General features: G+C 34.7%; 1 protein-coding gene across 3 annotated transcripts; it reads left to right on the top strand.

Annotated features, from left to right (window-relative positions):
• The first annotated feature begins 4,088 nt into the window (after positions 1–4,088).
• eif4bb (eukaryotic translation initiation factor 4Bb) lies at positions 4,089–16,569 on the top strand. Of its 3 annotated transcripts, none has more exons than XM_056460185.1 (15): positions 4,089–4,149; positions 7,040–7,180; positions 9,704–9,909; positions 10,264–10,380; positions 10,466–10,520; positions 10,604–10,756; positions 11,703–11,864; positions 11,950–12,078; positions 12,159–12,414; positions 12,693–12,766; positions 13,409–13,655; positions 13,920–13,942; positions 14,036–14,198; positions 15,878–15,950; positions 16,204–16,569. In XM_056460185.1, the coding sequence occupies exons 1-15, from the start codon at positions 4,137–4,139 to the stop codon at positions 16,279–16,281; spliced, it is 1,890 nt and encodes a 629-aa protein (XP_056316160.1). In that variant the 5' UTR covers positions 4,089–4,136; the 3' UTR covers positions 16,282–16,569. The 3 variants fall into 3 exon arrangements, with proteins under 3 accessions (XP_056316160.1, XP_056316159.1, XP_056316161.1); XM_056460184.1 differs by having other exon boundaries at positions 13,920–13,948; XM_056460186.1 differs by lacking the exons at positions 13,920–13,942; positions 14,036–14,198.
• Positions 16,570–19,963: the final 3,394 nt, after the last annotated feature.

Genomic DNA, 19,963 nt, shown 5'->3' with positions numbered 1-19,963 from the left:
TTGTTCCAAAACCAGTTCCAAAACTTGTTCCTGACTTTCAGAGGCTGAATTGGTCAAGAATGACACCTCTACTAAAAGATATTTCGTCATTCACTGCATTAATAAAGAATGAAAAAGCTGTCTCTGAAAGGTGAGCTGTCTCTTTAAGAACAGGGAAATATATTTTTAGAGTAAAATATAAAGAAAACGCCAATATGATACATAAGACAGTCACTTCAACTGTATTCTATATAAAACAACTATTTTAAAAGTTTCAAATAGTTACAGAACTAAATCGGTAAGATAGATGAAAAGTATTTGCAGTTGATAAATTGTTTTTGGAACTGTAATTTACTTGGCCAACTCTAAAAATGCATTGTTTCAAACGACTGAAATAATATCAATAAATATCACAAACTTCACACTCATGTGACTCTTAATTAATGGATTTTTTCCCAGTGTGTTTGATTTAGCAATGGGTAATGCTTTACAATAAGATTCATGCATTTACTCAAATGAACAATACATTCATTACAATATTCATTTATCTTTGCTAATGCGACTTAATGCAGTCGTTCATTTTAGTCCATGTAAACTTTACATTAATATTAAGAACACAACTTTAATAATGCATTAGTAAATGTGGAATTTAACATTGCTCAATGAATGATGTAGAAGTATTGCTCATTCTTAACTCATGATAGTAAATTCCAATATTACTAACAGGTTTTGTTGCATATTACAATGCAATAATCATGAAACCCACAACCCACATTAAGAAAAACTTTCTGAAATTGATATTATTGAGAAATTTGTTTTTTAATTGATGTTATGTAATGCTTGGCCAATACCAATATGGTAGACAGTCCTTTTTTTAGATACTAAAAGACGGTTGCTTTATTAAAGACATCTTTCATTCAACAGCAATTAAGCTAAGCTCAGTTTATCAGAATTTGTGACAAACAGGTATTTTAAAAAGGTGTCGGCAAAATGCAATTACAACAGTGAAAGTATATCTGTTAAGAGTTTAAGACACTAATTGTGACCTAAACTAAAGCATGTTGCAGTAACACATTTTGCAGTGTCATTGCAAATCTTTTATAGAGGGCAGATTCAGTGCTGCACTGTACAACAAGGTTCAAATTAGTTAATTAATTCAAATTAGTTACTTGTACAGCATTTATTAATCATAGTTCAGCATTTACTAAAACATCATTAAAATCCAAATGCATGGTTTTTAACATTATTTAATGCAAAGTTAACTTGAACTTACAATGTACAAATTTATTTCCATTAACTAACATTAGAAAAGATAAATAAATACTGGCGTGAATGTGTAGTTTAATGTTAGTTTATGTTAGCAAATACATTAAATAACATTAACTAATACAACCTCATTGTGAAGTGTTTCCCTGGCGTTGTAGTATTTCAAGCCATTCCAACATTTTAGAAGTGTATTATTTCATTCTTTTAATTTATTCTTTTATTTATTTTTTTGAGAAAGTTTAGAAACTTCATGCAGAAACCTCAATATAAATGCTGGATGAATAAAATGATAGTAAATTTATAACAATACATCCTAAAACAAACAAAATAAATCAATTACTATTTTTGGAGGTGGTAATTTCAGAAATGGAACAAAAAACACTCAAATAAAGTCAATTATATTCTGTGAATACAGTTACCACACCTAGACATTGTTTAAATGTTGCATTTCAAGATATTTGTCAGGTTTGTTCCTCGAACTTCTCTTGTAAGACTAGATTCTTATACATGCCATCCAAAGCCTGCACACCTTAGAATGTGCATTATCCAAGATTTCAATAGCCTGTAGTATTAACTATAATCTTTAATCCTATAGTTGCTTGGATATGCATAATACATAATCTTCAGATTATTTGTTTTCTCAGAAAAACATGAATCAGCAATAAACTATTATATAACATCAACACCCAAATAAGTAATTAAATTTTTTAATAAATGAATATAAAAGGGTAAATGAGAACCGAAGAAAACATTAGAATGTAAAATTTCATTTTGCACAAAAAAAGCATCTAATGATTAAACAAATGTTTTGGCATGTTCATGGTTTGGCATGACATGGGGTAATACTGAGCTCTAATTTACAGTTTTCCATAAAGATTCATTTTTGGTTGGACTATCCCTTTAACACCTCTTGTTTATTGTTTTTTTCCGTAATGATGGTTTCCTTACACATTTATCGCTGGGAGATGTGGTGATAGATTTGGCTACAAAGAAATCAGATTTCTAAAGTACAAAATGCACCCAATTTGTGTCCTCGGAATTTAATGCATTTGATTTTCATGAGTTTTAAATAAATATTCATTTAATTATTTTTTTTATAGTTTAGTGATCTCTGCGTTGTATAGGGCAGTAATGCCCAAAGTAGGGCCCTGTGTAACCTTTGATTTGGCCTACCATCCTATCTGAGAATAAGAAATTAAGGTTTACAGTGACGCTGACAACAGGAAGTGCGGATCCAAATGCAGGGTTTATTAAATGGAATGGTCAGGCAAGCAACAGTGGCAAACAGATGTATACAGGCAATCCAGAATCAGTCAAAGTAACAGGCGAGGGGTCAGAAGGCAGGCAGTAGGCAACATAATACATACAAGCAAGCAAACAAACAAGGCATAGATCAAAACTGGCACGACAAGGAAACCACATTGTAATGTTTCACCACACAGATTCACAAGATTCAGCCATGAGTGTCTCAAATTGAGCCATATATATGTGTGTGTAATCAGTACTTGAGCAGCATCAGCTGTGTGTTTGCAATCAGTCAGGATCAAGAACTGGTTGTGTGTGTCTGGTCCATGATTGGTTCTTGTAGTCCATTTACCAGCAGATTTGTAGTCCTATGTGATCTGCGTATTTACCAGCTATCTGCACAGGCTGGAGATCCTCATTTTTATAATTGAACATAACCTTTTGTTTGTTTAATTGTTGAGCTACAAAAAAGTAAACTGAAATGAAATCTTTCAATTAAATGTCATGCACCAATCACATTTTTAAAAATGTAAATAGGCCTACTTTCACTCGAAGATAGGACAATACACAAGACATCGACAAGCAAATCAAGGCAAAGGCAGGTTCAGCTTGACTTGTGTTTAGCATTGAACACCATTGTGTTATAAATGTGTTTGTTTATGTTTTTATTGTAAGAAGTACATTATTCAATGTAAAACAATTATAGTTATTAATATGATTGAAGTATTTTTTCTATTTATTTTTCAATATTAATAAATCAAGAAATTACCATGGCAGCTTTAATGTAATAGTTGGGTATATTTACCTTCGGGCAACCCCTCAATCAATTTTGGTTTTTGGCCTCCCCTGATGTAGGGTATGACTAAATAAATGTGCATCATATGGCTAATCAAGGCTTTTGCTGTTATAAATGACACCAACAGGGGGTGGATGAGCTCAGTGATATTACTCAGTAGCTACTCTTCTAAAAGGTGGACAGATTGTTGAACAAATTATATTATCACACTGTTAATGACTTTATTGAAAGGAAGAGGTCATTTGCAGACTCCTAATGACCAACAATGGCACCCACATGAGAAAATGTGTCATTTATTGTAAATATAGTGTTTTTGATCCATTGTAGGCTACTTGAATAATCTGTTGTGGAATTTCTAGTTTCTCTGGTAACACAATCACTATAGTAAACTAATTACCCAATACTGAAGTTTTCTACAACTATAAAGTATATTATAATAATAAAAACACCACTGTACTGTAAATGAATAAATTATTTTTTCATGAGGGGAAACAGCAGAAAACCAAAATATGCACTAATAAGTGTAAAATGTGTGTACATAAATGAATTTGCTTGAAAAACAGGTGTGATAGCATCACTAGAGATATAACGTTTCCTAGTAATGCTAATGCTTTTACAATAGCTTTAATGGAAGAAAATCAGCTTGTTCTATATATGCATGCCTCTGGGTTTCCTGCTGTCCATTTTGGCGTTTAGTCTATCCGTTTCCAGAAATGATTATTAGCAGCTTTCACATCCTCCAACAACTTCTCGGTCATGTTCTCGTGTGTGTGAGATGCTTGTCTGTCCGCCCCCGTGACAAACCCCTGACGCCTTCATCCGGGACTTTTCCGCCAGAACACTCTCCAACATGGCGGCGTCAGGTGAGAATAATGCGCTCTGCCTTCGTTTGTTGGCTTCTTCGCAAAACAGATCTAAACAAATTTATATAACACTCTTGGGCTCAACCATAATGATTACGGAATTTACCATATGCATTTATTCAATCACGGCTCTTTAAAATATACTAGGGGAAACGCAGAACATGAAGGATTAGTTGTATTGGGAAGCCTTATGCTCAAATGAGTTAGCCAATATGCTAGCGGCCAAAGCATGCGCCTCCCCTATCCTGTTCTTGTTTGGAGTTTAAGCACTGGACAAGACTTCGCTAACGGATGTTGGTGTGATTTAATGTGCTTGATAGTTAATAGGATTAACGCACGTAAAGTTTGTATATTATGGTAAGCGCATGAAGTTCTGGATGGTGCTAATAACCCGTGCTTGGCGCGCATGCGCAGAATGTTGCATAGGAGGGACGAGGTCACCACGTGCGTGGCGGAGACGCGGATATATAGAGCTGAAATGGACGTTCTACTATGATTTTAAAACAACGATGTTGTAATAGGGGTTGAGTCACCTAAGTGCATCCGTTAGCTCGTGTGTTCACCATAAATATTTGTTCGTGTGCAGTTACGATTTTCACTCTCTTCTGTGTTTGTCAGAGGATCATTCATTAACTTATTTGATTTGTCGTAGCCAATTAATTCATGAACAAATGTAGTTTATTCTGTATTCAGACTTGTGTCAAGACTATATGTAGTTTATTAATATTGTTTAAAGTGATCATTTACTCAATGAACATGTGATCTTAATTTACTTAAGGCCATGTGAGATGTTGGTGATCCCCCTGTTATTTTGTTTTAGCTTAAACTGATACTTAAATCCATAAAATTCCAGCCAAAAAAGGAGTATTCAAGGGTCCTGCCAGTACCTCGAGGTCTTAATAAATGTTTTTATGGGCTGTGCATCATGAATGCGACCTTTTTGTTGTTGACACTGTATGTTTGCGTTATTGTTGCTTTTCTCATTGCAGTTTGTTGTGCAGCGTTAAAATGCAACAATGTGGCTTATTCAAACCATTGTTTTGCTTTATAAGACTCCGGTGTATTGCCAGTACTAGACATTAATTTTGGTGTGCACGTAGCATTTTTTTGCTGTCAAAATGCACATAGCCGTTGACTTATGAACCACAAAGCATTATAGTTGTAGCTAAAACATTTTCTGTAATGGTCTACTTAAGAAAAAAAAAAAGACGTGTCTACAGTTTGAATGGTCGGTGGATGAGCAAATTATCAGCAGTTTGCAAATCAATAGCATAGTCTGATATATAGTCTGATAACCAGTGGCATTATAAATAGCTTCATTGTTTTTTTAGGCGAGTCCATCCAATACAGTACAAGGTTAAAAAATTCACGGTTTCACAACATTGTGATTACTGCTCTTTTTTTCCCCTTTGAACACAATATATTTTATTGTGAGAAACATTTATAATATGTTTGAGCAATAAACATGTCAGGCTAAATAATTCAAATGAATCATTGACTTAAGCTGTCTTCATTAGTTTCAAAAGCACTGATTTCTTCACAATTTAAAACGGTATCTTTGGATATTTTTTTGCTGGAGGTAATGTTGTCTAAAAAACAACTACAAGAAAAAAACAATAGAAAAAAATCTTTCATGTACTGTAGGAACGGAAGCAGACAATTTTGGCAGCTTTAAGACCTTGACTTTTCCAAACTGCAGTACACCTTGAAAACAGTTATTGTCTAATACAGGAATAGTATGAGTGTGCTTTATCTTCCCTCTTCAGTTTCAGTGTCGTTAGTACTTGTTTTATGACATGGCTTAACATTTAGTGAGAGGTGTAAAAACAATTAGCATCCCTTATGGATTTTACATTTTCATGATGGGTGTTTAGAGATAACTACAATTCCAGGTATTTACAAGTAAAATATTGCACTTTTAAAGATTTTAAAAATTATTAATTTTGGCATAGTCATGCTTTGCCTGTTATCTCTGACACCATGTCCTAACTAACTAGGGTGGGGACCTTCAAATCATAATCTTACTCTGAATGTTACAGTTAGTGTGAAATGAACATTGTCCTACTCTACACAGTTCTGTTTTCTGAATGTATATTATTGATTTTGTGAACTATTTATTTATGGGATAAGTTTACGCTGCCAGAAAATGCGGCTGTAAAAATGATTTTGGTTGTGTGCACAACATTTTTTTGTTCTATATATGTTGTTATTTTCATTTATTTATGGCTATGTGAACTACATACTCTATAAAATGTTTTTGATTTGGGGTCCTAAATCTGATACAGGTCAGATGTTTTGCAATGTAACCTCTGTCTAAACAGCTATTCTGAGGTCATGTGACTTTTAGGTCACTGTAGATTGACTTTTGCCATATTTCTGGCCTGACAGGAGGCTCTCTTTATGTGCAGAAGCACAGTGAAGTGTTGAACTCAAGTGTTTGTGTACATAAGTTTAATGAAATTTTCTATTATAAAAGCTTTTCTCCTACACTCTTCATCCTCTTTATGTTGCAATTTACATTTGGTTTTTTTAAAAAAAAAAAATAAATAAAAAAAACGGACTCCAGTTGCCTCAGTGTTTACTTCCATGTGATGCGGTCTGGAGATCTCTCTTTTGCACATACGGGTCAGTTCAGGACTGTGATTAGTTCATGCCAAATCTGATACTGGCCAAACTAAACAAAAAATCTGATCTGTACAATAAATCAAAATTAAGCACTGGAAAGGAGCCTTTTAAATCCTCACCACTTAAAGATCAACTGCAAGCGTGTATTCACACATGTATGTCACAATATGGTTGCTTTTATTTCACTCTGACATTATCATGCATAAGTTTGATTTAAAATCAAGCTCAGTTTTGGCCTAATCATAGTATGTTTTTTTATCTTTAGCTAAGAAGAATAAGAAGAAGGGGAAGACCCTGACACTCAATGATTTTCTTGCTGATGAAAGCGGTGGCAATGCACCTCCCAGTTTCCCTACCACAAAGACCACCAGCTGGGCAGACGAGACTGATGACTTGGAAGGAGATGGTGAGTAAAAGCTGGAATGTGACTTAAAATCCAAACAGCCTAGATTCTTTTAGTTGCATGACAAAAGAAAACAATTTGTGTATATATGTGTGTGTGTGTATATATATATATATATATATATATATATATATATATATATATATATATATATATATATATATATATATATATATATATATATATATATATATTCAATCAATCAATCAATCAGCTGGAAATATTAACCATGGTTTATATCCTCCAATGAGATAAAGTCATTGGCCTTGTTTCCACCTGGTTTTAACATGCATTTGCAGTGATTTGCTGACAAACAATCTCGATTTTTTTGTTTCCATCTGGTAATAACATGTATTGACAAGCATTTCTTCCTACCACTTTATATTTCATTGAAACCCTTTCCACTTATTTCATCACACTCTACATCACTTTTGACGGTGCAGTCTTGACAAACAAGTTCTGTTAAATACATGAATCCATGTTACTCTGCTTGTGCGAAAACAAGCAAATGAAAAGGACATGAAAGACAACTGCAATTTTGATCATAATCCGTGGGTGCTTCTCACTTCTTTGTGCATCTTTGTTTCCTCACTTCCTTTCCTTGCCTCTTAACTCCATCCCTTCAGGATTCGAGGGAAGGACGCACGGTAAAGATGTGAGCATAGAGGAATCATAAAAATCGTATCAAGTGAAATGACATATCCTTGTTTCCTTTAGCACCACTTCTAAATGTTGTCATTTAATGGATTCTGAACACAACTGATTTTGCTTACACATTCAGGATTCTTGAATATTAGAGAAAAATATTTCTATTTTAATAATTTCATCCATCCGCAAAAAACACCACTTTTTTTTGGTTATTATTAGCAATGAATTTGTATTATATAAACAGGTATTATTAACTGCATTTGATATGTTTTTAATATTTCGTTACATCAAAATGACAAGACTTTACAACAATTTAAAGGGCACCTATGGTGAAAAATCTACTTTTCAAACTGTTTGGACAGACATGTGTGTAGGTATAGTGCATAGACAGTCATATTGACAGTGATATAAACACACTCAGTCCTTTTTTCTTTCAAATTTAACAACATGAAAATGGTGGACCAATTGGAGCGGTTTTCAGATCGACCGCAACTTGACGTAGGAGTGCGGTCCCCCCTGCCCACCGAATTAATTGACAGCTGTGCGTGTTAACATGTCCCGGTAGTCACGTGTATAATCATATCAACAAGACCAGACGTGCGCAAAGCAACCGGGAATAAAAGGCCTGTTCAGTTCGCAATCATCATCATCAAATGTGATCAAGAGTAAGTTTTACAAGTTTAAAATGTTTTAAAACAGCATGTGTGTAATGAATTACAGCGATTTGCTACAGCTTTACTTCATCAGCACAGCCTCGTGTCAGAACAATTATAAAAGAAGATGCTTCAATCCTGGTTTGTGGACTTTGTAACGACATTGTGTGTGACTCAAGGTTGCAACTCTCAAAAAATGCATCAAATACTGATTGGTAAAGTTCTTACTGTAGTATTTCTCACAAACGCGACGTGAGATCTGCTTCCTGGGGCAGCCGAGGGTGGCGATTTGAGGCATGTTACTGACAGGCACGTGGGAACGGTGTGCGGGAAGGACTAGCCTTAAAGGCCCAGTACAAAAAACAGCAACCAAGTTTTACCGGCTATAATACAGACACTTCAGACAGCTATAACAAATACTCGGATGGTTGTTTTGAGCTGAAACTTTACAGACACATTCTGGGGACACAAAAGACTTATCTTAAATCTGGAAAAAGGGGTAACCTAGGTGCCCTTTAAAGCTTATTATTCACATTAATGTGTGTTTGAGTTTTCTGCTGTGGTTTGTGATTATTGATAGATTTAAAATGGGAGGAGACTTGCATTGTGCATCACGTTTAGTCAATAAAACACCTCCGCAAAGGATCCACCTGTATATTCTTGCTCATGAAGCCTCCTTGATCTGTCTGGTGAGCCTATTTTGAACTGTTTGCTATAAAACCTGGTCAAACGTTACTGAATATGTCTCATCTTTCCCTGCAAGTCATTTGTAGCTTTCTAATGACTTCGGAGGGACCAACAATGGCTCAGTTGCTAACAACCCTCATAAAAAAAATAAAGTAATTTATAGTAAATACTTTTGTTTTTTGTATAAATACTTACTGGTGTTTTTGAACCATCATACTTAAATTAATCTGCAGTTTTTGACACACCATCTATGTTGTGTTGCTATTATGTTAATGACTGTGAATTTACATTGGCATTCAAACAGGGCAAATACAAATGTGTTTGAGCAGAATGCCATAGTTTTTATAGATGGAAACAATAACAAGTTAAGCTGCCATTTTAAATAAGGTACTCAAAACAGTTTCTGTTTGTCTCGTTGGCCACATTAACCCCACGCTCAGCCCCGAAGGCTAAATGTAACTTTAAACAGGATCTGGTGCATTTTGAGATCTTCTTAAAGAAATCCTATTCTGTGGTGTCCCATTGTCTTACTCTTTAGTTTCAACTTCCTGGCATACTGTGGAGGACACGTATCGAGCTCCTCCCATTGATCGCTCCATCCTACCAACTGCGCCCCGTGCAGCACGAGAGCCAAATGTCGACCGCTCTCGACTGCCCCGCAGCCCGCCTTACACCGCCTTCCTCGGTAACCTGCCCTACGACGTCAGTGAGGAATCCATCCGGGACTTCTTCAGAGGTCTTGCGGTCAGTAAGATCATCTGCGTCTTTACAAACATTTACATTTACATTACATTTACATTTAGTCATTTAGCAGACGCTTTTATCCAAAGCGACTTACAAATGAGGACAAGGAAGCAATTCACACAACTATAAGAGCAGCAGTGAACAAGTGCTATAGACAAGTTTCAGGTGTGTAAAGTCTAAGAAGCAAAGCATTAGTAAAAAAAATTTTTTTTTGGTTTGCAAGATGATTAGACAAGATGATTAGATAATATGCGTACATTTTCACAATTGTATTGCAGGGAATGTTTGCTTTAGCACTTGACTGATGCAGATTATGTGTAACTGTATGCATTTTGTGTGTGTGTGTGTTTTCAGATCAGTGCAGTACGCTTGCCACGAGAGCCAAATAATCCAGAGAGACTTAAGGGTTTTGGTTATGCAGAATTTGATGATATTGAATCACTTTTGCGTGCTCTCAGTCTAAATGAAGAGGTGGCTATTTAATCAAATTTGAGCTCAATACATTATTTTATTTGCGGCTTCTTTTTTAACTTAACTGTTCATTAAAATTGTGTAGAATCTTGGCAACAGACGTATCCGAGTGGATATCGCAGATCAGTCCAATGACAAAGGTGAATTGATAATATAAAAACTTTGTCGGATTGTATTTAGTTTTGTGAGTGTATTATTCTTGACTAAAGTTATGTTTCTTCAGAGAGGGACAGTGGGATGATGTCAGGACGGGATAGGGATAGAGATCGTGGCCGTGGGATGGACAGTGGCCCTGATAAAACTGAGTCTGATTGGAGGGCACGGCCGAGCTCAGACCAGGATGATGGCCCACGCAGAGATGACGGATACGGGGACAGTAAGTCAGACAGATGCACAGTATATGTCATGCTTAAAACAGGTTATTTTTTCATAAGTTGTAGAATGACTAATATTTAAATTAAATTCACCTAATCCAATTTGTGACTTATGTAACAATTTAAAAAGTGTGTACATTTTTAAACAATATAACAATATAAGATAAAACAAAGTATACATTTTAGTATCGTCTTAGATCTTTTGGAGAATCATAAAAAATTCTTGAACTTTGTCTGTACTTTTGAGTATTGTGCAGTTTTGTAATTCTGAATGGTATATGAGTCTGTCTGTGAGTCTCAAACCAAAGTTGCTGAACCAGATTAAAATCTGTTCAAAGATAGTAGTAAAGCCTCTTGAGAAATTATATGACCGTTCGTATTACAAGAGCCTCTCAAGGCTGGCAAGGAACATAATTTCAAACCCTAGTCATGTTGAATCATGAATTTACCATTAAAGTCTAACTGTCGATTTAGAGTCCCAAGTTTTAATAAAGTGAAATTTTCAGGCAGGTCTGACAATAAAGAATTGTATTGTATTATTAGAGAACGTTTTATGCAGAAAATATTTTATGGGAAATTAAAAAAAAAAAAAAAAAAGGTGTCTCCTGGAAAACGTTTAGACCTCTAATATGACCTTTATCAGTATTGTTGTCATCTGCAAGTTGCATAATGCTTGTTTATTAAGAAACTTATGTTTGAAAATGATGGTTTGTAATATTTATTTCAAATGTTGCCATAAATATAGCCAATGCTACTGATTTGGCATTAATGCATTCATACATGTGTACATACTTCAAAATTAAATAATATTATTTCACCAAAGTGTTCATGTCAAAACCCAGTGTCCCAAATTTTATTAGAGTAATTTGTCTACCCAATTTGTCAAAGCAGTTTGTTCTTTGAGCAGTCGATGCTTATTATCGGTGACATGCTGTTGTCTCTTCACAGAGTCGCGTGACCGCTACGAGTCAGACCGGTTCAGAGATGGTCCCCGGCGTGATGATCGCTATGACAGTGGCCGAGATCGCTTCAGTGGGAGAGATCGATATGATGACCGAGACCGAAGGGATCGCTACGATGACAGGGGCAGCAGAGACTACGATCGTGGAGGTTGGCTGACACGCAATTCACTATTTTATCATGTGAAGTCTACCATGAATGCTAGTTAAATTTTTGGTGTACGTGCCAAAATTAGGTTTTGATTCACGCGGTGGAGGACGACGGGGATTTAGCAGTGGCTTTAGAAGGGACTATGAGGACCGGCGAGATGGAGATCGCTTTGGAGATCGAGAGGACAGGAGGGATGAAGGCAGAGAAGAGAGGGGTACATTGAGACACTGAAGACACAACTTTATCAAAGCTATGGCACCTTTCTATTTTGATTGTCTAATTGTTTTGCTTTAGGTCCTCCACAAAGGCCCAAGTTAAACCTGAAGCCACGGAGCATCCCTAAAGAAGAGGAGCAGAGTGGAAGCGTGTCCCCCCAGAGCAACACGACAAATACCAGCAGGGCCTCTTCTATATTTGGAGCAGCCAAGCCTGTGGACACAGCTGCTAAAGAGAGAGAGGTGGAGGAGAGGCTGAAGAAAGAACAAGAACGTCTCCAGAGACAACTGGAAGAAGACAAGAACAGGCCCTCAGAGAGACGGCCACGAGACAGGTGAGATGGGCACAGTAAATGGGGTGATGTGAAACTTGCCTGCTTCATGTCTAGGCCATCATCTTGGAAACTGCACATCAGAACAATTAATCTAGATTAGATTTGTTTGAACTTGGGATGTTTAAATAAAAAACAGGGAACAGAAAAGGAGCCACAGGAGAGGAATAGAATGCAATAAAGTTCAAGATCTTCTGGAGTCTCTGAAAGTAACTTGTAAATTATGATATAAAGGTAGCTGAAAGATTTCAATGGTTGACTTCTTACATTTTTTTTTTCAGAGACCCAAGTTGGAGAAGTGAAGAGCCACCTAAAGAACGCCAACACACAGGAAGTGAATCCTCACATCCTAAAGGTAATACAATACTGTTCTTAGTAGAGGCTTCATCAAACTGTCAATTGCCAATGCATTAATATTACATATTTTTATTAATATGGCCAATAATGAATAAATAAAAAAAAAAAAATTATCAGGTTTAAAATTTGTATAAAACATGGGATGCAATCTTAAATCAACCCTGTATATAATATGTAATGTATATACAATATATAATTTATGTAACTTATATAATATATAATTTATATATATAATTTTTTAAAAAATATATGTTTACATGGCTATATCAGAAACGTTTAAAGATATTTAAATTCATGTAGGAAAAACTACATCCATAATGCTGTACAGAAAAAGAACACTGTTTTTATGTAAATCACAAAGGCATGAAACAAAATTGCTGAATCTTTAAAAAAAATTTAAATGAAAACTGAAAAATCCACTGTATATGTTAAAGGATAGCTCACTCAAAACTGAAAATTCAGTCGTTTTTTTCTGTTACACACAAAGTCATTTACTTTGAAATAAACTCATTTACTCAATGCTCATTTAAAACCTTTCAATTCCAATTGTTAACCAAATAATCACATAGTGACTTTTTAAATTGAAAATTCCTACCAGTAGTGAACAAAATGTGGTAAAAGCCATGTTTTTGTTGTTCAGAATCTAGGTGTCGAGATGATGAACATTCAGAGAATGAAGTCTTCAGTGGCCAGGAGAGCGAGCCGATCTCTCCCACATCTCCATCACCCACTTCCAATCAGGGAAGTCTCCCACTGAAGGTAATGCCAGCTCCTCCCCCTAAAGAAAACGCCTGGGCCAAGCGCAGCTTGGGGGGTGGAGCTAATGAGAAGGAAGCACCACCCTCGACAAATGCCCCTATCAACAAAAGTGCTCCCAGACCCAACAGGTGGGATTTTTCTCACAGAGTTATGGAAATACAATTATACAGTTAAAGTCAAAATTATTAAACTATTAAAGATAAAAGTTATTAGAAATTAGTTTATAAAATTAATATGTTCAGACGTGTGTTCTTTCCATTAAACCGAAATTGTGGGGGAGGAATTTATAAGGGGGGCTAATAATTCAGGAGGGCTAATAATTCTGACTTCAACTGTAAATGTAAACATACACTGACCAGGCCAAGTCACAGTCTCTGTTATTGTTTACATAGGTCAGCGGATGAGAGAGAATCAGGCAAGGGTAAAAGTCTTCACATTAACAATTTAGCATAAGTGACAAGGACTTGCGTGTGTAGTTTATTCACTTGTCCTTTGTTCTGTTTACTAGATGAAAACCGGGTTGATGGTGTTAGAAGGGATAAAGTTTTGCCTGCAGGAAGAGGAGGGGGTGGAGGAGTTGGGAGAGAAGGAGGAAGCGTAGGAGGAGGAGTAGGCAAAGGACGAGGAGTTGACTGTCCAAATAAAGAGAAACGGAGAGAACCTGCAGACAGGCGAGGATGCTTTTACTAAACTGAATTTGTCATCCACTTTATGAAATCACATGACTGCATTGACAGCATATCTGAATGAGGAGCAGTATCAAAATCTGTTGTAGGGCAAAACCTTTTCTAGTGCTTTTTACTATGTAGATTGATCAAATCGACTTAATAAAGTCAATTATAACTATGTTTATAAGTAGGGCTGCACGATTCTGGATAAAATGAGAATCACTATTTATTTTTTTTTTTTTGCTTAATCAAGTTCATGATTTTCTCATGATTCTGTTGATGTAAAATAAAGGTTAATACGAGTAGGCTATTATTCTCAAACATATGTGGTGGTCTACTGTTGGTTAAAATGCTAAATTTTGTATAGACTTTGAATGGTGGACTTTAAATGGAACAGACTTTAAATTTGGCCTGGTTGTTAATTCACAGTACAGTGATTACATCAGAACACAACTATTCATAATTCTAAAGTTGAATTATTGTGTTTGATACGTATGCTTGCAATCTGTCATTAGCTACGTTTCCATTTACCTATTTTTATACACATTTTGGATATGCGCATAAAAAACGGTTAATGGAAATGCCAAGATGCGCATACATTTTAAATATGCGCATCCAAAAAACCGCATGCGCATAACTTAGTAGGATAAACTTTTTATTTGAAAAGAAAAGATGCGCATAAACTACGATGGAAACACTTTTACTACAAGTCTTTTATTACATGAAGAAAAGATTGACGCAGCTTCTCCTACTGCAGCAAATTCCGTTTTTACTGTTAATATTTGGCGCCAGTTAATCAGGAAGTGACGATTTTGTTTGCTTTGACTCGTTGGATGGAAACGGTGCTTTTTTCGCACATCTTTTATGCGATTAATACAGATTTGCCCATAAAGTGAATTCATATTTTTGGATTGAAACAGCAATTGACAACATTATTAGATCCTTTTATTCATTGGTAAAATCAGACAATTGCGCGGCATATGCGCGGGCCTCTCATTAGTGAAAGAACAGTTCGTCAGCTCAAGTGTCATTTCGCAGCCACGAATACATCATTACATTAAGACAGAACTTACATTTTTGGGTGAATTATACTTTATAAATACAGTATATGACTCTCTTAACACCATTTGAAATTGTCCATGTAGCTGAGCAATGTATATAAAACAATGTGAAGACTTGTGCGACTGCCGTCTCTCCCAAGCTTGAAGATATAATTGGCTGAATCGTAGAAATGCTGGATTAAGATTGTGTGGAGAGATGGATCTTTTTCCGATTAATCGTGCAGCCCTAATTTTAAGCTTGTTTTTAGATTTTGAAGGATGTTGTTGATGAGACAATTTATGGTTTCCAATGTCTTCCATTTTACTTTCCAACATGGAATTGAATGGTTACCATCAACTATTTTTTGAAAGCAATTTTAAAATATATTATGATGTTCTACCAAGGAAAGAAACCCAAATTAAAGGTGATTAAATAGTGAGTGTACTTATTTTAGTTTTGGCTGAATTCTCAATTTACTGAGTTACAAAGTGATTCATTCAACTTTATTAGTAGAAGTTTTTGCGGTTATTATTTGATAAGTTCACCAATGGAGCAAAAGAGTAAGCTGGATTTTGTGTTCTTTGAAAGCAACAAAAAAAGTTTCGAGCCATTTCTAAACTCTTTCATGTTTTAATTGACAGGAAGGAGGTCAAGCGGGACAAAGATCCCAGAATAGCCTCTGAACCAAAGAAGTATGAAGAGAGCGCTCCTCCTGTGAGTACTTCACCTGGTCTTGACCCCTCAATGAGAATTTCTTAAAGCATTTTCAACGTAGTCGAAGTTAAAAAAAAAATACTTGACCCTGCAATAAACTTAAATTGTTGGAAACCTTTTATTTTTCATCTTACTAGAAGTTATTCAAAAGCAAATACTCAGACTTGCTCATCACAAACCTTTTTTTTATTTTTTTTTATTTATTTATTTATTTATTTTTTATTTATTTTTTATTTTTTTAATGTCCCTACAGAAGTTCAGCTCTGCAAGCAAGTACGCTGCCCTGCTAATGGACGGAGACCAGGGAGAAGAAGGTGATGGAGAGGAATGAACAATTAGGATGGATCAACTACTACAGAAACACTCAACAGGAGAAAATGAGCATGATCAAATTAGAGTTCCCTCATTCTGAGCAAATGGCCACAATGCTGTTTCTGTCACATTTATGGAAATTTATAAAGGTATTCCTCAAACTGGCCCATTTTAATAAAAAATAAATAAAATAAAAACAAATCAGTGCAGTGAGTAGATGAATGCATTCACACGTGTAGACATTTAAAAATCATTGTTAATTTGAAAGTCATTGTTATAAATAAAAAAAGTATGTAAGATACTGTAACTTGTCTCTGAATTACTTCTTTTCGTTGTTATATCAGTCAGCACTTGTAAAATATGGAGCTAGATTAGTCTCAAAAATAATACATTTGCAAAGTATAATTCATACATCTACAACACAATTCACATTTACAAAATCCAATTTGTAAGTTTAAAACATGATTCATAAACAGACAAATCCAATTAGTTAATTCAAAAATAGACACATCTAATTCAAAAATTCAAAACATGATTCAAAAATAGACATATCCAATTTGAAACTTCAAAACAGTATTCATAAATAGACAAATCCAATTCGCAAATTCAAAACATGATTCAAAAATAAGCTAATTCAATTTGTTGATTCAAAAGTAGTTAATCCAATTTAAAACATGATTCGAAAATAGACTCATTCAATTTGAAAATCCAAAACACGATTTAAAAATAGACAAATCCAATTCGCAAATTCAAAACATGATTTAAAGATAGACATCCAATTCAAAACATGATTCGAAAATAGACAAATCCAATATGTTAATTCAAAACATTCAAAATTACACAAATCCAATTAAAAAATTCAAAACCCAATTCAAAAATAGACAAATCCAATTTGAAAATTCAAAACCCGATTCAAAAATAAACAAATCTAATTCCCTAATCCAAAACATGATTCAAAATTACACAAATACAATACGGAAATTCAAAACACAATTAAAAAATACACCGATTTAACATGTAAATTCAAATCACAATTAAAAAATAGACCAATCTAATTCATTTGGCAAATCTATTTATGGATTGTGTTTACAAATTGGATTTTGTAAATGTGAATTGTGCTTACCATGTATGAATGTTATTTTGTATAAATGTATGATTTTTGAGACTGATCTGGCTCCATAATAGACATGGGACGATAACCGTTATCAAGGTATCCCACGGTTTGGAAATGTCAAAATTTCCTATTACACCATTCCTATGGTATACGTAAGAATTTTTTTAGTACTTTTTTATTATTTTTTTTTTTAGGACAACAGTATCTCCAGCAGAAAGTATATGCAAAGATGCCATTTTAACTTGACGAAATCAGTGTTCTTGAAACTAATGAAAACCATAGAAGTCCATGGTTTATTGTGATTATTTGGGCTGACATGTTTGCTGCTCCAAAATATTATAAAAGTTTCTCAAAATAAAATATATTGTGTTGAAAGAGGAAAAAGTGTTTTTATTTACACAGACATTTAAAAACTATATTTTAGAGCAGTAAACACAATACCATGAAATCGTCATTCTTATCCAAGGTTATCATACCGTCAGAATCATATACTGGCCCATGCCTACTTCATAATGCTTCTAATGCTAAATACCCTGATGTCTTTATGTTGACCACAGAAAACGGCAAGATTAAGTCTTATAATGCCTCAAATTAAAACCATTTCCTCTTTATTTTGTTCATTCCGTCATCTCAAACCTGTACATATTGTCATGTTCTCAAAGGGTAGGATAGTGAACTCCCTCAAAGTGCTCTCAAACCAGTGTAAGGGTCCAACACTGAGGCTTGTGCAGATCCTCCCATTCCCTTGGTGATTGAGTATTGAAATAAACTGTCCAAGACTCTTAATGCTTTTCCTTCCCTCAGAAATACAATATATTACTGATCGTAAAAGTCTTGACTGCTTGAAAATCCACACTTGGACTGCATGTGAGCCTCTAGAAAACAGTTTTTGTAACATTTTAGAGCCGTCTTCATGTAAGTTTTTGAACCTTGTGTGTTTTTCACATAAGTGCTTCATTGGTTGGAGTTTATGGGCTGCTTTAGGGTGGGATGCTTGTTGCATTCTTTTGTGAGGTCATTTTGTTTCTGTTGGTCCATGTTTTCCCAGCTGCCTTAACTGAACTCTCTTGCCTGTAATGGTTATGTGGGGCTATTTTATTCTTACGGAGCTACTGAAGCACATATCGTCAGGTTTCTTCATTTCGAGTAAAAAGAGTTGATCTGTTATGACTTTCCCTCAGAACATCCTTGATGCTCGAGATGGATTCTGGCAATGCTCTCATAGAAGTGAATGCAACAACAGTGCTTCCACATGAGAATGCTCCAGTGTTCTGTCAATTAAAAACACACTCTGGTGCTGTTGTGAATCAGAGTTGATGACAACAATGTTTTTGATGGCCTTTATAAAACATGTAATGGCTCTGTGGTCTGCTATTATGGTTAACACAGCCTGTGCTGGGTGGATTGCATGTTGGCCTAAACTGTTGTATTGTACAGATTACCTTTTGAAAGTCATTATTTAGTTTACTTAATTTAGTCAAATTCTGGGGGTATATGCACACGGGCATTTAATTTCAGCCAGCCTGCCACAGCGATTCCGGTGAACTGTTTTTCTATTATAAAATTGTCGCATTTAATGTCTGATTTCTTTAAAAAAAATTGTCATCTTCATTGCATAATTAATATATACGATATTAAGTGGGTATCAGACCGGACAAGAAGTACTGCATTAAATTATACAACCCCCTCCCACCATCTCTTTAAAATATGACCATTTACTCAAGTATTTTCAATGGAGTTTCTGCTATCGCCTGCTGATCCGGAAGTTTATCTTTGGCTGAAAAACATTAATTAAATAATTCTAGTGAATATGAAATCTTGCAACCATAAACAGGTAAATGTAATCTCATTTGTAACATTTAATTTTTGGATTACGTGTAGGCTAATGTAAATCCGAAAGTAATCTGTAAGAGACTGGAGTACAAGTACATACAGTTACAAAGTGTTAAGAACAAAGAGAAACGGAGCAAAACTTGTGTGAGATTTTACATGTAAAAAACATGCGAGTCAAAGTTTCCTCACTTTCCTGACAGAAAGAACAAGTATCTGCAATATCAGTAAATGTTAAGATCCATTTACATTTACATTTAGTCATTTAGCAGAATGCTAAAGAAAATTAAAGTAAATGTTAAGATCCATGCATTGACCGGGTATATTTTGTGTAGAACTTTAAAATGAATTTTCTTTGCTTTGTTTAGGATTACAAATTTATATGGGAGAAGCCATGTTCTTTTCCAATCAATATATTGTAATGCTGACCAATATGATTTCCCTCTTGGAGCTATTTGATTTTTTGTTGGAGAATTCGAAGAATAAGTTTGTTGCATTTTTATCATATTTTCTAATACCCTCTAATAATAAGCAGAGTTCTATGGTTATTTTATATATATATATATATATATATATATATATATATATATATATATATATATATATATATATATATATATATATATATATATATATATATATATGAATTTTTGTTAGATGTATTTTCTTAAATTGTTCGGAAGTTAACAAGTTTACCAAATGAGGTTTATTAAATACTCTCATTAACACCAAGAACGATGACGTTGTGTTTGGTTGC

The sequence above is a fragment of the Danio aesculapii genome, chromosome 6 (genome assembly GCF_903798145.1).
Source record: "Danio aesculapii chromosome 6, fDanAes4.1, whole genome shotgun sequence".
NCBI lineage: Eukaryota > Metazoa > Chordata > Actinopteri > Cypriniformes > Danionidae > Danio > Danio aesculapii.
The sequence above is the reverse complement of the archived record's forward strand: the minus strand, read 5'-3'. Positions and strand labels throughout refer to the sequence as shown.